This window comes from Schistocerca americana, chromosome 2, assembly GCF_021461395.2.
Source record: "Schistocerca americana isolate TAMUIC-IGC-003095 chromosome 2, iqSchAmer2.1, whole genome shotgun sequence".
Lineage (NCBI taxonomy): Eukaryota > Metazoa > Arthropoda > Insecta > Orthoptera > Acrididae > Schistocerca > Schistocerca americana.
This window is the reverse complement of record NC_060120.1, coordinates 779,272,427-779,297,629: the sequence shown is the minus strand read 5'-3', so window position 1 is coordinate 779,297,629 and position 25,203 is coordinate 779,272,427. Positions and strand designations below refer to the sequence as shown.

The 25,203-nt window shown below is 43.5% G+C and overlaps 1 protein-coding gene across 1 annotated transcript in view; it reads left to right on the top strand.

The window, feature by feature from the left end:
- Positions 1-25,203, top strand: part of LOC124595860 (suppressor of lurcher protein 1-like) — a 660,754-nt gene that overhangs the window by 451,909 nt on the left and 183,642 nt on the right. Inside the window, exon 6 of the mRNA XM_047134767.1 lies at positions 13,462-13,615. Within this exon, the coding sequence (XP_046990723.1) occupies positions 13,462-13,615 (154 nt within the window). The remainder of the gene's footprint in view (positions 1-13,461; positions 13,616-25,203) is intronic.

Below are 25,203 nucleotides of genomic sequence, written 5' to 3'. Positions count from 1 at the left end.
AACCTGCTCCTCTCTCTTTCAGCTTACTCCTTCTCCTTTCTGCCTGCTTCCTCCTTTCTCTCCTTTTTCATCCCCTCCACAGTTAACGCAGTATCAAGTGAGTCTAACTCCTTATCCTTCCCTTATTATTCTGCACCAAAAGAACACCTCCTGAATCACTACTCAAGTTAACAGTTTATGTACTAATAGGCAATGAGCCAGGCCCCTTGATCATGATACTCGTATCACCCATAACAAGCAGGTAAAATCTTCCATATTTATACCTCCTCCAAATACTGTTGCGTTCTCCTGTCACCCTTAAACTTACAGCCACAATTCAACCCATGACAGACTTCAGTGGCTTCCCATGACACTCACACTAAAACAATAACAAAACAAAACAATTGGACTGACCCCACAACGAAGATATTGCAGGCGTTGTTACTCCTTCTACTGTTACCGAACTACGTAGTGACAGGCTCAAAGATCCCACTTCTGACCCCACTCCGTGGTGTGCTGGGCACGCTGCGAAATGAATGAGTGGTAGGGACAGGCATGGGGCCCAAGGCAAACACTGTTAACAACTACAAAGAGCGTTATTGATCTGGGTACATGGCGTACTCAGGCAGGCACGCCCCTCCTACCTGATCCTGACTTAGGAAAATGAACGGCTCGCAGCTTTCGCTTGGTACTGCTGAGCTGTCACTTCGTGTTACTGAGGCCGTCAGCCCCTGCACGCTATTGACATTGACGTCAGTGGAGCGCAGAGCTGTGCTGCAATGGCGCCCCATTTGGGAAGCGGGCCGGCCGCGGTGGTCTAGCGGTTCTAGGCGCTCAGTCCGAAACCGCGCGACTGCTACGGTCGCAGGTTCGAATCCTGCCTCGGGCGTGGATGTGTGTGATGTCCTTAGGTTAGTTAGGTTTAAGTAGTTCTAAGTTCTAGGGGACTGATGACCACAGATGTTAAGTCCCATAGTGCTCAGCGCCATTTGAATTTTTGGGAAGCGGCCCCTGGGCTCCACACGCGACCGCAGTGTCGATTTGTACAATATTCCCTTGGCATCATGTAAGCTCGACAGTGCCTCACTCCTCTCGTGTCACTTTGAAGGAATGTGCAGTCGAATGGCGCCTGGTGTTGCGGAGCTGAATCCCACGAGGAACTCAGCGCCGGCGTCAGTAGATACGGAGGGCAGATTAGCAGTGATGTGACGCCATGTCCCGCGAAGGACTTGGTGCAGGCGGCAGGCGCAGCTAGGTCTCGAACTCATGGCTGCAGCTGATGGAGCCCAGTCGTCTCGCTGTCCGCCATTGCTCTGGCAACCTGATAGTACTGCTGGTTTCCAGTGGTGACGAGTCGTCCTTGTCTTAAAATCAAAATTTATTTATGTACCTCTGGCGCCCATTTGTTTCGTTAGAAACCAGCGCCTAGTCACGTTGCCAAAACAAAGGATGTTCCCTGGTGTGCCGACACACCCACTTGCTACAGCGTTACAGCGTTACAGCTATGCCGCGCTGTTTACCAGTGAGCTCTGTGAGCTGTGCTGTGCAAGCAACTGGCGTCTCTGTTACTGTAACTCAGGTGCCGCCTCACTTGCAGCTACAGCATCGCGGCTGTTAACGCAGTACCCTAAGGCGCTTGCATGCTACTTTTCCTTATTTTTGTTAAAGACAAATTACCTCCTGATCAAAGACTGGATCGCGGCACAACAAAAAAATTGTCAAGTAAAGTGGTAAATGTTCCATTAAGTGACAGCATTCATATATGGAATATAAGTGAAGTTATAGTGCAACTGTGCCATCCGTAGTGGCCAGACAGCAACAAACAGTGAAATTATTGACGTGACAGCAATTTTCGGCGCTGGCCGCTGTGGCCGAGCGGTTCTAGGCGCTTCAGTCCGGAACCGCGCTGCTGCTACGGTCGCAGGTTCGAATCCTACCTCAGGCATGGATGTGTGTAATGTCTTTAGGTTAGTTAGGTTTAGGTAGTTCTAAGTCTATGGGACTGATGACCTCAGATGTTAAGTCCCATAGTGCTTAGAGCCATTTGAACCATTTGAGCAATTCTCTGCCTGGGGTGTCCTGACCAAAGAGTGTGCAGCTGCTGGCAGAACCGTAAGTGTCCCACCGAGCGGAAAGTGCCAAGTGACTCTTCTGCAGACAGGGGCCAAAGTGTCCTCTCTGCAAGCAGACCTGACGCCACCCTGCTCAGAAAGAGTCCAAAATGAAGTAAAAGGTCCAGAGCGCGTAATTTCTGAGGATTTTTCCTGTGTCTCAAGCAGCAGTTACCGATCAGAAATTAAAATTTTTGTCCCACCAATGAACATACTAAACAGACACCGCTGGATTCCTTCCACCGCAGCAAAAATGCGGCCCTCCGAATCACGTGTACTATATCAACTGTTCCAGAATCTTGTATCTGGAAATTTACCGTCACGACAGCCTAGCCAATCCAGTCTTACTATTGATTCCTTTTGCATTCTGTTTCCAAGTGTTAAAGAACAAAGTAGAGGAGAAGAATGAAAGATGTTGTGCTAGATAGTAACAGGTAACCAAATCGTTTGACCATCATTGCCAGGGACTGTCCGTGTCTTTTAAAGGGCTTCCGAGATTTATATCACACCTAGAAAATTTGGCTGTACTATTTACAAAATGATATTTCGATCAAGGACACGTTTCGCAGATATCCTTGTCAAAAAGTGTATCTCACAGAGTGTGCCTGGCTGACATTGCCTCTCCAGGGAGTAGACAGAGCACAATGATCGGCTATCTCCAGCATCCATCCACTCCTACCAGAGTCCAGCACCAGACGACGATGCTTTCCCTGCCTGGTGCACCAGCAAAGGTTGAGATGCCTCTTATGTTGAACTGCCCTTGTGGCTCTGTGGCAGACACATCAGGTAGAAATCAACTTCACCCACATGCAGTATATCGAATAGAATATATAAAAGTGCCGAGATGGAAGAAGAGAAAGATATCACGAACGCAGTCACTGCTGTTGTATTGCAATTGAAAATGAACATGTATTTCCACTCTCTCCTCCATTTCGACTGGATTTAATTTGAAATGTAATTAATTTGCGCATCAGACTGACTCTAATTTGCATATAAAAATGCGTGTTGTTTGCATAACAATGTATTGTCGAACGAAAAGAGACAAGCCCTAGTGCTTTGATGCCTTTCAATGTAATTAACATAAAAAACTGTAATTTCTAAAATCTTTTAAAATATGTGCCATTTGCTGGTCAATAGCTGGAAATAGTTCCCAACAATCGCATTATATAAAATCACAGAAGACAAAAAAAATTTCCATTTTTGTGTATACCTCCACAAACCACCAAATGCCTTTACTACGGGGCCACTGGTTTCTATAGTACGTTATCATTAGGTTGAATACAGTTTGCTGAGATACATGTTTTAATTCCATACTCCACATCTATTAGCCGGCCGCGGTGGCCGTGCTGTTCTAGGCGCTTCAGTCCGGAACCGCGTGACTGCTACGGTCGCAGGTTCGAATCCTGCCTCGGGCATGGATGTGTGTGATGTCCATAGGTTAGTTAGGTTTAGGTCGTTCTAAGTTCTAGGGGACTGATGACCTCAGATGTTAAGTCCTAGATGTTAAGAGCCATTTTTGAGCCACATCTATTTACATTCACAATACGAATTACCATCGTAATATATTTTTAAATTATGTTATAATGGAGGCCATAACAGTATTTTAGCAGCACTGTGGTGATGTACATAAAGTAGACCCTATGGTAAAATGTGAAGCGCAACGTGAAGATGATTTTATAAATCGAACCTTACTTCCCACATGACAGGCATCTCTTTGCAAACCCACTGCAGTACCTAAAAAGAAATAGTAGGATAAACAGTGAACGAAAGCAAAACTAAATCACCATGTGTTGCCAAAATGATGTAGGTATCGTACAAAAAAAAAAGAGGTCAGAAGCAGGGAACATCACTTTCTGTGAGACTGTAAACATCAAATAGCGCACATGTGTCAGTCCCTTGAAAACCTGTCCAGAAAACTTACCTAGAAACAATTTTGTTCTTCTCCTTACACGCCTTTCTGAAGCAGTGAATTCTTGGGAACTAATTGTAGCTTTTACATGAATGCGTGGTGTCTGTTCCTTTGTAAGAGCAGACACCACGCAGATCCCACAGCTGAGATATTTTATGTAAATTTAAGGGGGATCACTGCTGTCAGCTACAGCTGGACATTAATGTCCCCCTCAGTTAATTTACAAGTACATGCGGCTTTGTCTTCCTTCTCTATATTGTCTTTAGTACCCCACTGGAAGAGACAGAGGTTTCTTGGCTGGTTCAAATAGCTCTGAGCACTATGCGACTTAACTTCGGAGGTCATCAGTCGCCTAGAACTTAGAACTAATTAAACCTAACTAACCTAAGGACATCACACACATCCATGCCCGAGGCAGGATTCGAACCTGCAACCGTAGCGGTCGCTCGGCTCCAGACTGTAGCGCCCAGAACCGCACAGAGCTTTCTTCAAACCTGTGAAAGACACATCATAATGACATTTTTGCTTCCATGTTTCGTCTTTGAAAAAAAAATTAGTAGCATTTCATATATGATTGCGTAGGTTTTCCCGGCGTAATAAGTCTTGAAAGTCTCTTCAGGTTTGCTGCCGGATCTTAAAATCAACTTGACTCGATATTTCGGCGATACAACTAGTCGCCATCTTCAGGAGAATGCTGCTTCTGCTGATGCGACCCGCTGAGAACAGTTCTCAGAGGGACTTATCAGCAGAAGCAGCATTCTCCTGAAGATGGCGACCAGTTGGGTAGCCCAAAATATCGAATCAAGCTGATTTTAGGATCCGGCAGCAAACGCCAAGAGACTTTCAAGCATTTCATATAGTTACACTTGCCTACTTATAACAGCTTTTCCTGCAAAACAAAAGAACATTCTGTGTAACAAAGGGATAGCAACGAGTACGTTCGAAGTGTGCAAGTCGGCAGGCGGTGAGCAACTGAACCAAGGGGCATCTGTTTCGGCTCAAATGTTCTTCCTTCCAGCCCCTGAAGTGCATAATATTCCGATTTTCTCTAATTAAGCTTACTGGTGCTCATAACAATTAATGCACTGCAGGGACGGCGAAACGTTTACGCCTTGCAACGTCTCTCGTAAGCCTTGTAAGCCTCCAGTGGTGATATACCACGATTCTATTGTGGCAGGCCGGGACGTAACACAAACAAACGAATAGATCGACCCGTGCCGTTAACACGGCTGTACAGAAACGACAGTCGAAACCTGTTTTCACCCCGGCAGTGCGCCGTCACGCGCAGGTCTATTACGAGAGGCGTATTGCCCGGTTACTGCATTAGAACACAGTGTTCTGCTGCGACGGCGAGCAGACAGCCGCAGGAGGGGAGGGCCATTGAGTCGTTATGCCGCTCCGAATGAAGCGCGGTGCTGCGAGCCTGGCCTTCTTTATGGCGGCTATCACTGTAGCGCCCTTTGGAGCGCTGGACGGAGCGTAACGTGTGGCGGCGATGACGCCTGGGCGCGTAAAGCAGCGGCGTGAATAACAATGAGAGAGATAAAAGCTGAGTGCGGCGCCGCTCTGCGCCGTGCGCTGACGGCGCGCATCGATCACCCCGGCCGGCCCGAGGGCTGTGACAGCCGAACCGAGAGAGGCTCCGGCCAGCCGGCGTAGCGCGGAACGCAGAAGGGCCCCGCCGTCTGGCGCGCCAACACCTCCCCCTGTAATCTCTGCCAGTCCCGAGTACCCACTATAGTCTCTGAATGTGATCCTCAAAGGCGTGACTGTTACTGAGATATATGAAAGACTTGGCAACGACCAGATGTGATTGTAGCGAAATCGGCATACCTGATCATGTCTTGTGTGTTGGGTCCCAACAGAGTTTCTCCACACCAAATTTTCCTTCGTTTACCTTCGGTGCTATCTCCGTGGCGCAATGACGACGCTGACGAGAATATGGGTTCACTTGATTGTTTGTCAACCCTTTTGGCGGAGATAAGAGGGGGGACGTCTCCTTCGTAGGGATGGGTATTTGGTTACAACAGGTTGTAATTATCATAGAGTTGGAAGGATTGAATTGCTGAAGTAGTAAGTCCTAGTCAATTCATTTATCGTTGTAAGCAACACAATTCTCTATTGAGGTGTCAGGCCAAAACCCCTTAACAGAATATCAGAGGCTTTCAATAATCACTATATGGGTAAGAGTAATAATATTAATTAAAAAAATTCCAAAACATGACTTTCATTACCATTATTTTCCATTTTCTTTAATCCATTGTATCTCAAACTAATCAGTACAACTTCCAAAAACTGAAAATCATACTTAATTTCAAATATATATATAAATTTTCTCCATATCTAGTCATAAAATATTTGCATCTAATAATTCTATACAAAGCATTTACTTCTAGTTCGCTCATTTTTAAACAAATTAGAATAGTTTACATTATTGAGCTTCTTGAGTATGGGCTATATTTGTACAGAAACAATTTTATTTACAAAATTTAGCAAAACTTTAGACCATATCAAAGAAATGAACAGCGTTTTTTCGTTGATGTTTCTTTCTTCCTTCTTATTTTCAATCCCCAAATTTTTTCTGGTGCTGCTTAGGTACATCCTTTCATTTTGTCACACTGCTACTGTCGCATCTTCTTCTGCTTGTAGATTGTTGAGCTGCCAGATTAAATGGCAGATGTTCTCGAAGAATGCAGGACAGCAAATGATTTTGTAATGGTCGGCAAAACCATCAGCTAAAGCTCCAGCTTTGCCTGTAACGGGTAGCAAAAACTGTTTACAAATCGTATATGTAGTTGCCAATTGAATGATAAACTTCATTCAGATAAAGAAGTTTTCATCGATTTTTTTCGGATGGAAATAAATTATTTTCTTTGTAATACTTCAATGTTTTAAAAGAGATGGCCGGCCGGAGTGGCCGTGCGGTTCTAGGCGCTGCAGTCCGGAACCGAGCGACCGCTACAGTCGCAGGTTCGAATCCTGCCTCGGGCATGGATGTGTGTGATGTCATTAGGTTAGTTAGGTTTAATTAGTTCTAAGTTCTAGGCGACTGATGACCTCAGAAGTTAAGCCGCATAGTGCTCAGAGTCATTTGAATCATTTTTTTTTAGAAGAGATGAATTGTAAACAACACATTAATATGAATGTATATATTCGAATTGAGATTGTAAAAACCAATGTTTTACGTGAAAAACGAAGTGTATTACTGTACTCCTTAGAATCGATACTACCTCAGCACCATCTATGAATTAAGTTATCAAATTCTGTGTAAACAGTACAGACATAGTGAGCAAGCAAGGCAGAAATAAGTACATGAAGCGAAGCAGAAGGTGTGGTTTGATTGTTATCAATCAATTAAGTCAGTTCTCTCACACAGGCCGGGTCTACATTATGCAGTTGCCGCCTGCCGGCATCCAATTAGATCGATTTAGGTGGACTGATGGACTGATAAAGTAGGGAATGAAGAGGTTCCTCCCAGAATGGGCGAGAACAAGAATATATGGAAATCACTGACAGGAAGAAGTAACATGATGATAGGACATCTGTTAAGACAGCAGAAAATATTTTCCTCGACACCAGAGGGATCAGTACTGGTTAAAAACTGTTGAGGAAGACAGAGACTGGAACACTTCCAGCAAATAACTGAGAACGTTCGCTGCAATCGCTACTCTGAGATAAAAAGATTGGCACAGGAGAGGTATCAGTGACGGACCGCTACAATCTAGTCAGGAGACTGATGAATAAACCAACAAATTATTTGCATAAACGTGTCAACTTTACAATAACCCCTACGAAAAATAAGTCGCTGTGACATACTGTAGTTTGCAATGATAATATATTCTACATTGCATATAAAATAAAGGTACGACGTTGATGAAGTCTTACTGGACGCGCATCTAAAATCTACATACACCCCGCAAATCACAGTATGGTGCGTGGCGGAGGATAGCTTGTACCAGTACCCGTCATTTCTTTTCCTGCTCTAATCGCAAGAACAGCGAAGGGGAACGACTGTCTGTATGCCTCCAAACGAGCCCTAATTTCTTTTATCTTCATGGTCCTTACGCAGAATAAATGTTGGCGGCTGTAGAATCGTTCTTCAGTCAGTTTCGAATGCTGGTTCTCTAAATGTTTCCTTTCACGGATTCTCATTTCAATTCACGAAGCCCTCGAGTGTTGATCGAACCTTTTCGCAACAATTAAAGCAACCCACCTCTGAATTGATTTGATTTCTTCCCTTAATCCAACGTGGTGGGGATCAAAAACAGTCGAGCAGCACTCAAGAATGGGTTGCAGTAGTGTTCCACACGCGATCTCCCTAGCAGATGAACCACTCTTTCCTAAAATTCTCCCAATCACCCGAAATTTACAATATAATGAAAATACCACATTTAAGAAAGACATGTATAAATCTCATATTTTAACTTGCTACAGTAAGGTGTAACTACGAGGACTGTTCGGAAAGTAAGGTCAGACAGGTCGCGAAATGGAAACAACAGTGGAAATCCATGAAGATTTGCACCAGATGCATTGGACAATGCCTCTGGTATGCCTATCGATCACGTCATTTCGCTCATTTCAGTTCTTACCACACAGTGAACACATAAAAGTGCGTGAAAAAATATTGTCTCCCGCCAACTATGGATGCCCGCTGTAGGATTTCGCCTGATTTCAGGCAACGCCACATAACGTAACTGTCACGTATTTCCTTCTTCGTGACAGTTCCCGGCCACACACTACGAGGGCAATGACGCTACTGCAGCGTTTCCATTGAGAAGTGTTTGATCACAAACAACGAGCTGCAGCCTAGCACAGAAAATAGGCGGAAAACACAGGAGGCTGCATTCTGTGACGAGTGTTTTGAAAAGTTGGTACAACGTTACGACAAATGTCTAACTTGGAACGGAACCTAATACAGAACTAGCTGAAACGTGTCGCAAATTGTTGCAAATAAAACATTTTTGTCTTTCGCTGTGGTTTCCATGTCACCGCCGATCGGACTTTACTTTTCGAATAGCCATCGTACAATTATGGCATCCCCTGAACGCACATTTGAGCTACATTTAAGAATGATGATGACATACATAGGACTGGTGGCACCAAACGCATTCAAAATACAAAAGACGTCAGTAGTTACCATTGAACCATATTATTACTGATACCATTACTATCCACATTCTAGGCATCAACACATTACAGTTTGTTCTCTGTAACAGGTAGCTTGTGAAAACAAGCAAAGCCTGAAACTAGTCACTATCATCCTGCACTACTTGAGATATGAAGAAGAGAAGCACGAACAACTCAAATTATAGTCTTTTCTGTCCTAAAATAAGATTAAATAAGCTTGAGAGCTATTTCAACTGCTCTGTGATAGCAGCTTCAGGGAATTACAAGTAAGATTACTCGTGAGGGAATCCTGTTCGTAAAAATGGCCGAACGCACCTGCAAGCTGCACCGGAAGGATTCTTACGACAATGACCTCAACTTTAGCGAGAAATTAGTACACTTCCTGTGTTGCCCACTGTGACAGTAGCATTGATTTATAAAAGCATCCACGGGTATAAAGAAAAACTGTATATAAATCACTGACAGAAGAAACATAGCAACACCAAAAATAATTAATGTAAAGTAATGTAATTTCAGGAACACGTTTGCCTAGGTAACATATTTAAGTGATTAACATTGCAAGATCACAGGTTAATATAACTGCAAGATAAAAATTCACCACTGGTACATTAATAACGGATGTACCGAGTATAATGGTGAATGTAATGATGCAAACGTGAATGAATTGTGTCGTACAGGTGACGGAAGTCAGTTTGTCGGATAGAGTTCCATGACTATTGTGCTTGGTCGGTCAATATAGGGACGGATGTAAGGAGTGTGTCAGAATTCTCCATTACATTGAGAACAATATAGTAAACTCAACAATATTCTTTGCATTGTGTAAGCACTCAGATATCGATAGTAACAATCTGAGGGCGACACATGGGAGCACAGTTCTAAACATTGTTGTGATACGAGGTCTGTCTGCGAGAGTGGCAGTAGTAGTGTCGGTCGAAGGCTCGGAGACAGAAGATGTGTCACGCTGCCGTGACGTCGGTGATGGCAGATCTTATCACACTCAAGGCCTGATATCATTTATATAGCCAGAAGAGATTTAGATGGCTTAACTACTTTTGAAAATGGAATTCAAGGTAAAATTCGCAAGCATAGCGCAAAAGGAATTATAGGGCTAGATTCGTGATTGTTGGTCCGAGTTTGCAAAAATCCCATGTTATTCTTGTCCGTTAATGAAGCCTCCTTATCCTCCAGATAATAATAATTATTCTCCATATCTAATTAATATATTAATGCTGCGGTTATTAAATGTTAATGTAACTTTGAACTGAAATATTATGTTAATCTGGCACTCAGCCATTATTGATAATTATGTCATTGTTATTGTCATTATCTATTATTGGTTATTGGTTATGGGTTACGATGATTACGAAGTTTTAAATAGACTTAATTTATGAAATCCCTTCTCACAAGCTATTTAATAGTTAACAGGAGCCAAGCAAACTCTTTTTTATTATATTCATTCTTAGTAACAATAAACTGTAGCCGCTGCTTCTGCATGCTGCTGCGAATTGCTTTAAACCACATGCAAAAAGGCAGCCATCTAAAGCGGTGAGTGCAAAACTTAGCGCCAAAACAGAGACGCTGACGCGCCGAAACAGAGACGCTGACTCGCCACAACCTGTCATGTACTCTAATCCAGTAAATTCCGTAGCACCAGTCAGATTCTGTACCACTTGTAAATTCATATTCAAATACGCAGTCAGATATCTTATCCAATTGTTAGTTTTAAGTTTTTCGTTTAACGACATGTTGAGGGCTTAAATGACAGTGAAACTGACACTCATACAACACGCACACATGTTATGCAGGTTATATTCCGTTTACTGATAGCTCAGGTTGCTTATCGAGTCCATTTTCACAGACGAACATAGGCAATATGGCTGCTGCTGCGAATAGTTGCACACATGTTAGATGGGTAATGCTGGTGCTGAATGTCGTCAAGTGATGTCCCACATGTGCCCCATTTGAGAGAGATCTAGTGATCGAGTAGACCAAGGTAGCGTGTCGACACTCTGTAGAGTATGTTGGGTTACAACAGCGATATGTGGGTGAGCGTTGTCCTGTTGGAAAACTCATCCTGGAGTGCTGTTCATGAATGGCAGTCCAACAGGTGGAATAATAGGATTATTACACATAACTGCAATCAGGGTGCGTGAGATAACCACAAGATTTCTCCTACTCTCATACGAAATCGTATAGCATACCATAACTCCAGGTGCAAGTCCAGTGTGTCTAGCATGCAGACAGGCTCGTTGCAGGCGCTCAACTTGCATCTTTGTATCCAATACACGGCTATAACCGGCTCCGAATCAGAAACAGCTTTCATCAGAAAACACGATAGACCTACACCCTGCCCTCCAATAGCTTCTCGCTGGACACCACTGAAGAAGCAAATGGCGGTGGTTTTGGGTTAGTGGAGCAAATGCTACACTGCGTCTGGCTAGGAGCTGTAACCCATTTATAGCAGTTCGTTGTGTCACTGTGATGCCAACTACTGTACAAACTGCTGCTGCAGGTTCCTAACGATGCGGCGGAGCGGATCGCTGAACACAATGATCTCCCCCCCCCCCCCCCCCCCCCGGTAGTGCCAGGTGGCTGTCCGGAGCACGGTCTTCATGCAACGGTATATTCCTGTGATAGCCACTGCTAGCAGTCAAATGCAGTGGCTATATTCCTGCCAAGTCCCTCTGCAATATCGTAGAAGAAACATCCAGCTTCTCGTAGCCCTATAACACGACTTCTTTCAAGCTCAGCGAATTGTTGATAATGGCGTCTTTGTTACCTTAAAGCCATTCTTGGCTAACATCAACTCACCACGTTCAATCTCAAAGGTAACTATCGCTCACGACTGTTATAGCGTGTATTTAGAGCAGACTTGATTTGCATCCTCATAGTGGAGCTAGTGGCGTCACACTTACGCGACTGGCACAAAATTTCAATAGACATCGTCTTTCAGATGTAGAAACAAGACTACCAGCTTTAGTTTATGTAGCACAACACCTTACTGCTGCAGCGATCATTTTCCATCAGTGTTTTTTAAAAATGCCTCAGCTTCGTAATGAAACATTTGTTAACAGTCAGCATTAAAAATCCTATAAGAAGTTCATGAAGTGATGACGCACTGAATGAAGCAGCCAAAAATCGCAGCAAGCCGTGTCCTGTAGAAAAATGGGTCGTGTTTCACATAGGAATGTCGCACTTAGGTGCGGCCGATAACGCAAATTAGATATGGTACCTCAGTATCATGCTCCAGACGGGTGCCAAATCAACATGGGATCGCGTAGCGATTAAACCGACTTTGAACCTGGGAAGGCAAAAGATGAAAGACACATTGTTATTGACACTGAAAATTACACAACAACGCGGATTTTTTTAGGTTAACATTGACTAAGATTTATATTCTACATTTCAGGGACAATTTTTCGAAATGCTTAAACTGTCACTCAGAAATATCTATGCAATGGACGAAAATACGTCACGTCACCTCCGCGGAGCCATGTGGGGTGACAGGCAGTGTGCTGTTACTCAGGTCGCCGCTCGTCCAGTACTAGTCACACCACTACTGGCTTGAAAGTGGTCGCCAGTAACCCCTTCTTACCTGGAATGTCTCGAGCCAAACGCACCGCATAGTCAACATGAGGTGAAAACCAATTTCATGTCCATTGTCTTTCCATGGTTTTTGGCCACCACTGAGTGTGTATGTTCAAATGTGTGTGAATTCCTAAAAGACCAAACTGCTGCGGTCATTGGTCCATAGACTTACACACTGCTTAATCTAACTTAAACTAACTTATGCCAAGAACAACACACACACACCCATACCCGAGGGAGGACTCGAACCTCCGGCGGGACGGGCCGCGCAATCCGTGGCATGGCGCCTCTAACCTCGCGGCCACTCCGCGCGTCTGAGTGTATATCACCATGAGTTACGAGAATGTACTCTTTTGCTAATTTCATTTTCAATTTTTGGCAACCATGTTTCAGAATTACTAATATGAATGCTGCTGTGTTCAAATGGCTCTGAGCACTATGTGACTTAACTTCTGAGGTCATCAGGCCATAGAACGTAGAACTACTTAACCCTATGTAACCTAAGGACATCACACACATCCATGCCCGAGGCAGGATTTGAACCTGCGACCGTAGCGGTCGCGCGGATTCAGACTGTAGCACCTAGAACCACTCGGCCACTCCGGCCGGCAAATAGCCGGTGCGAGGAGGTACACCTGTGCATCTATTTCCGCTCACATGGACGGAAAGTAGATACCCAGCGAGGACCAATGATGGCAGACGTGAGCGGGCTGTTCTTGTGACGGCTGTTCTTTTGTGGTGTCGCAGGCTCGTTCCGGTCGGACGGCCGGCCAGTGCTGGGCACGGAGTGCGACCAGCTGTTCTCCAGCGGCGACGGCCCCCGCAGCGGCCGCTTCTTCTCGCCACGCTACCCCTCCAGCTACCCCAGCAACACCACCTGCAAGTACTACTTCAGGGCCAGGTAAGCTGTCCACACATCTAAATGTGGTTTCATTAACATGTCTGTTGACTTACCATGTGATGAAACTCTTTTCAACTCGCCGTTCATTTCATATATCCGAGATAGAATTGAAACATCCGACATGGTCCAAATCGTAAACTTGCCGTAGTATAAGCTGCTTGTGATGTGACGTAATGGCCACTCTCAGCTACTACACAAAATTGCTTTAAATTATGTCCTGCTTTCCATGTCGATGTTGTTACTTATATTTATTTTAATAATTTTCGTTGGGTGGTTCAAGTTTTTCTATATGTTATGCCTTACAGAAAGCATCCGTAGTCTCATCAACATGTATGGGAAGTCAGACGTACCTCTTACTCGCATTGAGATATTAGGTTTCACTTTCGATACCTTGTATGCTCCAAAAAACCAAGCGCGAAAATGCAATTTTTCAGAGGATCGTATCCTGGGGTCAATGTATTACAGAGATAAGAAGTCAAGTGCTTTAGATATCCCTTGCCTTAGCGAAAATTTGAACACCTACCGGAAGAAGTGTAATACTGTAACCATCCTACAGTAAAGCGTCAAAATTTAAGAACTGCACACTTCCTCCAGACCAGGCAAATTGAGCAATCGGTTGGTTCTTTCCCATTAGGTGAGATCTGTGATCGCCCTTAAGCAGCTTATAAAAGAGTCGTGATTCTTGAGTTTCTCCCGGCGTATTTGATAATCAAAATATCCACGGGTATGCTGCCGGTCTATAGTGTCCAACGGGCACAATATTTCGGCGATCAAACATGTCGCCATCATCAGGTGAACTGACGGACTGAGCTCCTGTGAACGTGCCGGCACGGAGATCCGTACGCTATGGCTGCTCAGAGGGAACTGGGTTCGGTCGCGGCGGCGGCCGATTTAAATACCCTCCGCCCGCGGCGCGCTCCCTCCGCCGTCCGCGCCCAGCGCCACGGTCGCGCGGTGGAACAGATTGCGACGGCGTCTGAGATGACGTCGGTGTGATGGCTCTGTCCGCCGTGGTCGTCACAACTATACGTCTGCTCGATTTACTCTTGATTAACCCGATCGCTGGTTCCCAAGCCTTGCTAAGATTATAGCCACAGTCACGGTTTATGAGGTCGTCATTGGTGCGAATTTCGATGGCCTCTCTAACAACGCTGTCCCAGTATCTCGACGTCTGTACCAGAATCCTCGTGCGGTCATACTCCATGGCGTGATTTTCCGACAAACAATGTTCAGCGACCGCCGACTTGCTCGGATACATCAGTCGAGTGTGCCTCTGGTGTTCACGGCATCGATCCTCGACGGTACGCATCGTCTGACCTATATACGACTTGCCACATTGACACGGAATCTGGTACACGCCGGCCTTCCTCAAACCGAGGTCATCTTTGGCGCTCCCCACCAGTGCACGAGTTTTATTTGGAGGACAAAACACAGTTCCGACCCGGTGTTTCTTCAGAATGCGGGCGATTTTTCCCGAGAGTGCGCCTGTGTATGGAATAAATGCAGTGCCTACCTCCTCCCTCGTGACTTCATCCATCTCAACAGGTTGTGCTGCAGTGGTTGGGCGGAGAGCACGTTGAATCTGCCACTCTGAGTACCCATTTTTTCGAAATACAGTTCTCAGATGTTCCAATTCCTGGGTTAGACTCTCTGCGTCAGAGATAGTGCGCGCCCTATTTACTAGAGTTTTAAGTACCCCTTTCCTCTGTGAAGGGTGGTGGCAGCTGTCTGCATGCAAATACAGATCAGTGTGCGTAGCCTTCTGAGCAGCCATAGCGTACGGATCTCCGTGCCGGCACGTTCACAGGAGCTCAGTCCGTCAGTTCACCTGATGATGGCGACATGTTTGATCGCCGAAATATTGTGCCCGTTGGACACTATAGACCGGCAGCATACCCGTGGATATTTTGATTATAAAAGAGTCATTTGCTCCTGGGCGGACTTGAGAAAACTCCGAGAAACCAGGATCAGTATCACTTGCGATGATGGGTACTTCTATAATTTCTATTCATTGCATATCGTCGACTTCTTTCCATCTTTTCTTGAGATGATGGTGTCTTGGAACCATGAAACATTTTTCGATAACATCACCGGTTACCGAAATTCAGAGGTTCAGAGTTACCGTACTAAGGCAATAAAATATGCACCTATTACCCGGCCTGCAGGAGTTGTATGAGACAGGCGAAATACCCTCAGACTTCAAGAAGAATATAATAATTTCAATTGAAAAGAAAGCAGTTGCTGACAGCTGTCAAAATTATCGAATTGTCAGTGCAGTAAGCCATGGTTCCAAAACACTAGCATCAATTCTAGGCAGAAAAATGGAAAATCTGGTAGAAGCCGGCCTCGGAGAAGATCAGTTTGGATTCCAGACAAATGTAGGAACACGCGGGCAATACTGACCCTATGTCTCATGGTTGAAGATAGGATAAGAAATGACTAACCCATGTTTGTAGACTTTGAGAAAGAGTTTGACAATGTTGACTGGAAAGCTCTCTTTGAAATTTTGTAGGTAGTAGGGAAAATACAGCGAGTGAAAGGCTATTTACAATTTGTACAGAAACCAGACGGCAGTAACGAGAGTTGAGGGTCATGAAAGGAAGGCAGGGGTAAGAAGGGAGTGAAACAGGGTTGTAGCTTATTCCCAATGTTATTCAATCTGTACACTGAACAAGCAGTAAAGTAAATCAAAGAAATATTTGGAGTAGGAATTAAATATCCGGGAAAAGAATAAACACTTTGAGGATTGCTGATGACATTTCAATTCTGTCAGAGATAGCAAAGGGCCTGGAGGAGCAGTTGAATGGAATGGGCAGAGACTTGAAAGGAGGTTATAACATCAGCATCAACAAAAGCAAAACAACGATAATAGATGTAGTTGATCTATATCAGGAATGAAAAAGTACTATATGAGTCTTCTTTACCTGGGCGGGAGAATAACTGATGATGAGCGAAGTAGAGAAGATATACAATGCAGACTGGCAGTGGCAAGATAAGTGTTTCTAAAGGAAAGAAATTTGTTTATATCGAATATAGATAAGCGTTAAGAAGTGTCTCCTGAAGGTATTTGTCTGAAGTGTAGCCATGTATGGAAGTGAAACATGGTTGACAAACAGATTAGACAATAAGAGAATAGATCCTATTGAGACGAGGTTCTATTGAAGCTGCGAGGACGGGGCGTGAGTCGTGCTTGGGTAGCTCAAGTTGGTAGAGCACGTGCCCGCGAAAGGCAGAGGTCCCGAGTTCGAGTCGCGTTCTGGCACACAGATTTAACCTGCCAGGAAGTTTAATATCAGCGCACACTCCACTGTAGAGTGAAAATCTCATTCTGTAAAATGTCAAAATTTTACTGACCCATCGCATTCCTTTTATATAAGCAGGGCGAAGAAGGAAATCAGCTGCAAAGTGCTCCTGTCGGTGCACACAAAAGGCAAATACGCTCCCCTATAAAGACTGTGACAAAAAATGGGAAAACAAGCACCTCACTTCTCATTCCACCTTCGTCACCAAGCACTCTGGCATGCGAAAATATTCGGGTCTTTTATGCTGAAAGAACGTAGCAGAGAGAAAGTGACTATGGAAGAGAGAGAAGTCGTTGTCAGTGGACGAGAAAGAGAGAAGTCGTTGTCAGTAGACGAGTAAGAGAGAGTAGACAGTCATGCTGAAAGAGAGAGAGAGAAGAGCAGTGAAACGAAACAGAGATGGAAGAAGATAGCAGCATTGGGAGCCAAAGAGTGAGTAGATATTGCTCGTCAGTGAGAGTGGAGACTACGCATAGGCTTTGGGGGTCCGAGACTTTTGAATTTTAAACACGTGGGCATGGGAGAAAAGTAATTTTGGATCTGCCAGTGTATAGCGGCGACGGTAGCAGTGGAAAAAAAAGACAAAAGGAGACAGAGTAAGTGAGAGTAGATCAGTGGGAAGAAAGGAGACAGTGTGATAGACTTCTATAGCCAGTGGCATCGAGAGGGAGACGTTGATTATGAGGGGTTAACTACAAATAGAGTCTGGATAAAACAATGTGCAATGCCCTGAGCTAAAAGGGTGCGAATATGTTCGCATGCAATAATTTTCGGTGAGGAAGGCGGAATGAAGACTGAGGCAGCCGGTACCCCACTTTTCTGTCAGAGTCTTTTAAAGAGGTTCATGTTCTTTTTTTGTGCTCCGACAAGAGTATTTTTCCACTGGTAAAGTAATCCTCCAAAACCTGGTTTGAGACTACTACTCACCTTAACTTTAAACTTCTTTTTAGAAGAGCCTTTTGAAGCAACTGATGTCTTGCAATGGAAGCCAGAGAGTTTGATAATTTTTTTACTTTTCTTCTTCACGAAATCCAATTTCATTTAGTAATGTGCTTATCAAAAGAATACGTTTGATATACATTAGTGTGGTTTTATTCTCGTGGTATTTAGTCGTGTATGTTATTTGTCCTTCCATGTCCTTGAAACTGGGCTCAATATTACCAGCGGAAAAATGCTCCTAACACAGCACAAAAAAGATGAAACCCTCCTGATTAAAAGTAGGGCACCGGCTGCCTCATTTTACCTTCCCCTCCGCACATTTAAAAATGCTCCCAAAAGCTCCCACAAGCCCCGCTTACTGTAAATCGCTCACACCAACTAGGCCATCGCTGCAAGTCACTCCTACCCATCCTAACCCACTTGTTGATGCTCACTTACACATTCAGCGCTCTTTATTGTCGTTGTCGCACTGTGTCTGTCACTGCCTTCCGTCTCACAGCCACAGTCTCCTCCGTTCTACTACTGTCTCCTTTCATTGTAACCTTTTTTTCTCTTTCTTGCTGCTACAATCTCATTCAGTCCTTCTCACCATTGCTGTCCCTTCTCACTGTCGCTACCTCGCTCTTCCTCATTGTCATTGTCATAGACTCTGTCTCTCATTATAGCTGGCTCTGACCCACTTCCACTTTCTCCTCGTCTGTGTTCCTGTCCCATTGGCACTGTCTCCTTTACTCTTCTTCTAGCATTGCTTAGTCACTGTCAAGTATGATCCACTAACATTCTATCTCTCTCGTTCTCTGACACTGTTACTGTGTCCTTCGCTCTCGCTATACAATCCTGTCTAGTATCTTCCCGTACTTATTACTTCTCCGTCTGTCTACATTTCCACTGTCTCCTTCTCTTGCAGCAAAAAAGGGCAAATATGTCTGCATACAATTAGGCTAAATCTTAACCTCCTTATTCAGGAAATGAATAAAGACATCAAGAAAATTCCCAACGTTGTTGGAGATCGGAATCTTTTTTTGTGGTGCTTTCGATAACGGATGAAGATTTTGGAAACAGAAAGATATCACTTCTAGATAAATGCCTAGAGAATATACCTTCAAAATCTGAGCAACTTTCTGCGGTTGGCTATTGAGATATTCGTTGCTGACGACGAAAAATGGAGAGAAAAGCTTTTTCTGATGAACCACGCATGAACTAAATGGAGACTCCATAAGCATGCAAAAAGAACCAACCGATTTGCTCCATTGGCGTACGCGGGAGATTGTGTGTAATATTCAAACTTTAACCCTTTGCTATAGGATAGTTACAGTAAGATGGTCATTCTGTTGGATGCACACATTATCCATAACCCAAGGACTATCCGAAACACTTGACCCCACCTTCCTATCACCAACAGAACCTGATGAATGTGCCCTGGAAAAATCCTGGTTTTATACGCTGCGTTTTGAAACATACTGGTAGAGCATGGTTTGCATGCGTACCTACGATATTTCATAAAAACTATACTGAGTCATGGGTTTGGCGAAAAACTACTTGATCTTATTACGGACGTATGTTAAGATATCATCAAACTATTTACGAATATCACCACGACATTCATGGGGTTCTCAAGCTAAGCAAAAGGCATTGGAAGCTGTAAGACAAGCAAAGATGCCGTGTGCTACAGAGTAACAACTAAATACTGTCTCACGTAGCACATGTAAAAGGAGAGTTAAAAAAGGATTAAGAAACCCTTGATGCTAGAAGACAAGATTGTTGGGATGTGTATTCAGCCAAGAGCAAGAAGAAGAACTCTTTAAACCTATATTTGATAAGGACCGAAGGTATTATGGCATATCAGTAACTGATTTCCGTCAATAATGTACCACACGTATTCAATAAACAGAAGAAGATGGCTGGCAAAGATTGGTTTACACAGTTTAGGAAGGTACATCAAAACATAAGCGATATTTCACTTCATCTGGGGGGTATTTTTCATTTTGCCTGTCTCTAGCCACTTTTCCATATCGACTGGGAGAAGTAACAGTTTTTCTTCCGTTTGTCTTTGCCATTAGAAAAATGGCATTTGAATAATCATACAGTTATTTTATAGTTACAGGATGAATGCCATCTATTTTCTAACCTTTCTAATTCAGCATACCTTCATTAGTTATCCGACCTACGGATCTATTAATAACCAGTATCTTCTTCTGTAGTATCCCATTTCAAGAGGTCTGTTGTCTTAGGGGGAAATAGTGTAGTATCGGAAGCACATATGTTTCGAAATTATAATGTTTTCGGAAGGTTGTACTGGAACATTCATTACACTAAACAGTTCTGTGACACAATACTTTGTGAAATAGATAAAATACATAGCGGATCTAGTTTACCGACATTAGCATTAGTTTTGAATAAATTTTCTCTTCCTATACTGACAGAGCTAACACCGAAATGTACTCGAGAAACCATAAATCGCTCTCCGAATATAGTATTAAATATTTGTATTTCGACGAATGATCACTAAGTTTTAACCAGAGAAAGAGAAGACAAATACCAAAGATCCACCAAAGTTTATCGACTTCCACACCTTTAGCTTTTCTAACGATGAACTCACTAACTCTTAGATGGGACTGTTTGCCTTCAGTACACCGGTGAGCGAAGATATTTTGACCATCTGTAAAATAGGATGTTGGTCCATCTTTGGAACGTACCACAGCAGTGATTCCGCGTGGCTTGGATTTGACACATCTGTGGTAGGTTTCCGACGAAACGCCGCACAAAATCCTACGCACAGGTCACGCAACTCCGGTGGTTTTTGAGCGCGGAGTTGGTGTCCTATAGGGTACCAGATATTTTCCAACGTATTCAGATCAGTCGAATTTACCAGCCAAAACATCAGTGTGAGTACACTACCACGCTCTTTAAACCACATGGTTCTGGTATTCTGGCACAGACAGTCATGCTGTTGGAAGATGCCATGGCTGTCAGTGAAGAAATAAGCGTGAAGGGATGCAGGTACTGCACAATAGGTTTCTCTTACCACACAGATATTGTAGTATGTTCCATTAGTGTTCCAGTGCTTATGGAATTGTAGATGAATGTCTACGGCCGTGGCGGGGAGCAAATTTGAAGAATATACGGGCATAAAACGGACTCCAGACTTTTACAGTGTACCGACTTCAGGCGTAAAGGCTTATAATTGTGCATTTTCTACGACCTTTACTGAAAAAAAATTTTAAAACGACTTCACTTAATAAATTGTTTGCATTATATTATTTTTTTAAAACATGTAGGCGTCACTAAAGTTGGTTTAGTTGGAGAAAGTAGGTTTGGATTTCTGCTAATAATGATTTTATCCGTTGTTCTACGAAATACATGAGTATTATAAACAAGTAACACAATAACATTGTTCAATCACCTGGTGTTTATAATTGATTGTGTAAGTCCTTTACGAAAATCGTGAAAAATATCCTATCACGGTTTGCACTACAGAGAACTCGGGCACTTCGTGATACATAAGTATTAGTAACAAGTAAAACAATACAGTATTTAATCACCTGGTGTTTATAATTATTTATTATTATAATGAAAATTTTGAGAAATATCGCATCCGAGTTTACATTTCTGCGAACTCCGGCATTTAGTGACGTAAGTCACAAACGGCTCCTGTGGGTACCAAATTTAACGGATATTGAGAGGATTGTGTTGTGATTTCTTCTGTTCTACCGGCGTCATTGACAGAAGGCACTCTTTGTCTGTCCTGTTTTGCTATTGGTTCCGTTTTACATATAACATTGTGACGACTTGTGCACTCGTCTTTGTTAAATGTACAATAAACGGGCTGTCGTGTTATATTTTCCGGATTCCAACCATACATCGGAAAATGGTGCATAGCAACTGAACCTTCGTTCCTGTTTGACACAACAAAATATGGGATTAATCAAAAAGTTTCACCCTACTTAACAAGACTATATCATCTACAGGAGTGAAGACCGGAGGCAAATTTGAACATAGGCATACAACAATAAACTTATATTTTCAAAAAACCACTCGATTTTTTAAAGCTATAACATTTTACACGCATGCTTACATAATCTACTCCTACTTTTAACTGGCAATATTCATACTAGTCCCATACTGTTGCCAGCATGTCAGAAGTTACGGCATTAACTGTTGTTGCTTTGCGGCGTTGCAATTCACCATAAGCTCGTTCGAAGACGACGACGACGAGGTCAATAAACACAGACCACAATCACGAATTTTGTAAGGATATAACAAGGAATTGAAAATGTCGTTTCGAACGGAACCATCCTCGAATTTTCCTTAGACAATTGAAAGATATAACAGAAAGTTTAAATCTGGATAGCTGGACAGGGATATGAACAGCTGTCATCCCGAGTGTGCTACCGCCTGTACCACAACACTCGGTCTAAGTTGATAGAAGGGAAGACACTTATACGGAGTCTTTCACAAGCTCTCACAATAATCAGTTACCGTGATATCAAGAGACACTGGACGCCATTAGTTCAGTGCGAGATCCTTTCACTCATTATGGATCCATGTTTGCAGCGCTGTACCCTCCAGAAAAATCACGCCTTACAGTTGTACCCGAACTGCCAAACTGTTTCCTTTAATGTTTTGTCACCATCTCTGCTCGATGCACATTTTGTTAAGGAATGAACTAGGGAACGAGGAAGCAGGTTAGTAAAACTGAAGTGATATCAGGTGTTCCCCAGGGAAGCGTCCTGGGACCTCTGCTGTTCCTGATCTATATAAATGACCTGGGTGACAATCTGAACAGTTCTCTTAGGTTGTTCGCAAATGATGCTGTAATTTACCGTCTATTAAGGTCATCCGAAGACCAGTATCAGCTGCAAAGCGATTTAGAACAGATTGCTGTATGGTGTGGCAGGTGGCAGTTGACGCTAAACAACATAAAGTGTGAGGTGATCCACATGAGTTCCAAAAGAAATCCGTTGGAATTCGATTACTCGAGGCGGTCAATTCACTAAGTACCTGGGTGTTAAAATTACGAACAACTTCAGTTGGAAAAACCACATAGATAATATTGTGGTGAAGGCGAGCCAAAGGTTGCCTTTCATTGGCAGGAAGATGCAACAAGTCCACTAAAGAGACACACTGAGCGAGGTAGCGCAGTGATTAGACACTGGACTCGCATTCGGGAGGACGACGGTTCAATCCCGCGTCCGGCCATCCTGATTTAGGTTTTCCGTGATTTCCCTAAATCACTCCAGGCGATTGCCGGGATGGTTTCTCTGAAAGGGCACGATCGACTTCCTTCCCCATCCTTCCTTAATCCGATGACACCGATGACCTCGCTGTCTGGTCTCCTTCCCCAAACAACCCAACCCCCAAAAATGGTTCAAATGGCTCTGAGCACTATGGGACTTAACATCTATGGTCATCAGTCCCCTAGAACTTAGAACTACTTAAACCTAACTAACCTAAGGACATCACACAACACCCAGTCATCACGAGGCAGAGAAAATCCCTGACCTCGACGGGAATCGAACCCGGGAACCCGGGCGTGGGAAGCGAGAACGCTACCGCCCGACCACGAGCTGCGGACCCCAACCCCCACTAAAGAGACAGCTTACACTACACTCGTTAGAATACTGCTGCGCGGTGTAGGATCCTTACCAGGTGGGATTGACGGAGGACATCGAAAGGGTAATAGGGGAGAGAGTGTGGCAGATATGATACGCGAGTTGGGATGGAAGTCATTAAAGCAAAGACATTTTTCGTCACGGCAAGATCTATTTACGAAATTTCAGTCACCAACTTTCTCTTCCGAATGCGAAAATATTTTGTTGAGCCCAACCTACATAGGTAGGAATGATCATCAAAATAAAATAAGAGAAATCAGAGCTCGAACAGAAAGGTTTAGGTGTTCGTTTTCCCGCGCACTGTTCGGGAGTGGAATGGTAGAGAGATAGTATGATTGTGGTTCGGTGAACCCTCGGCCAAGCACTTAAATGTGAATTGCAGAGTAATCATGTAGATGTATACTATGCAAAGAGCGGCTAACATCACTATCACGGCCACGTTTCGTGCATACTGCGACTGAATTTACTAAAGCGTGGCAATGGATTGCAGACAAACAAACAAACACCGTCCGAACGGGCCTTGAGGGCCCAATGGTACCGATCGGTCGAAGTGTCATTCTCAACCCTTAGGCGTAACCGGATGTGGATGCGTAGGAGCCGGTGGTTAGCACACCGTTCTCCCGGCTGTTGTCAGTTTTCACTACCGGTGCCGCTACTTCTCAATCAAGTAACTCCTCAGTTGGCCGCACAATGGCTGATAATTGACTGTCCGCTTAAATACTTGTAACTGAGAAAAAAATACAACATGAAACTGTGTAAAATACGATAGTAAACTTTTTTCGAACTATTTGGTCATTACTAGAGCAATAACACTTATTTGTACTGCTACTGATAGTATATGGCGTACACACAGTGGATTTAAAAACTATTCGAGCACCTAGATATTTTTTCTTTGAAGTTCGTTTAAGAGACAGATCACAGCACTAACAAAAATGTATACACCTGACGCAAAAAGTTAAAAATAAAACGAAAATCACGTCAGAGAAAATAAAATCGCAAGCAGTCGGTCGTTTCCGACACGAAGCAAGTTCTTGTAGATGTACCAATGATAATCGTGGAGTGTTTTTGCATTCATTCACATTTACAGCTTTGATGCTGACGTCCCGTGGTGTGAAAATCCACTGAAGTGCCTAAACAAGCGTAGAAGATAAGAAAGTAACTAGCTCTTCCCCACAATAAATGTTAAAAACTTAACCCTGCAGATGTCATAAACTGTAAAGTTTGTCAAAGCAATTTATGAAGCAAAAAATTTTCAAGTGGACGCTTATTTAGTGTCGTAGTACTTGAGTAACCAATAACAAACATGGAACACTGCAACAACAATTTATCTTCCCAACAAACAAGCGGTAATATCGATATCGAAGCAACACTTGGTGTTGTTGGTCGTAATAAAACAGGTTTATGACAACAATGGGAAACAACTACCGAAACTTTACGTTATCAACAAGGATTGTAAGAAATAGTTTTCACAAAATCTTGTGGTGGTCTCCACGGTATTTAAAAGTAATGCAATTTACAGATTTTAAGGACTGCAGTACTTGGTTTTGTGAATGAAGTTGACAGAACCAACTGAACCATTTACCTTGAACTTCGAGAGGTACTGTGAGTAAACTAAATAACGAGAATTGTGATTAGTAACCCTCATAAGGCATAGCGTCTCGACTGCTCTTGTAAAAAGAAATTTTAAAAAAGAAATGGTTGAAATGAATCTGAGCACTATGGGACTCAACATCTA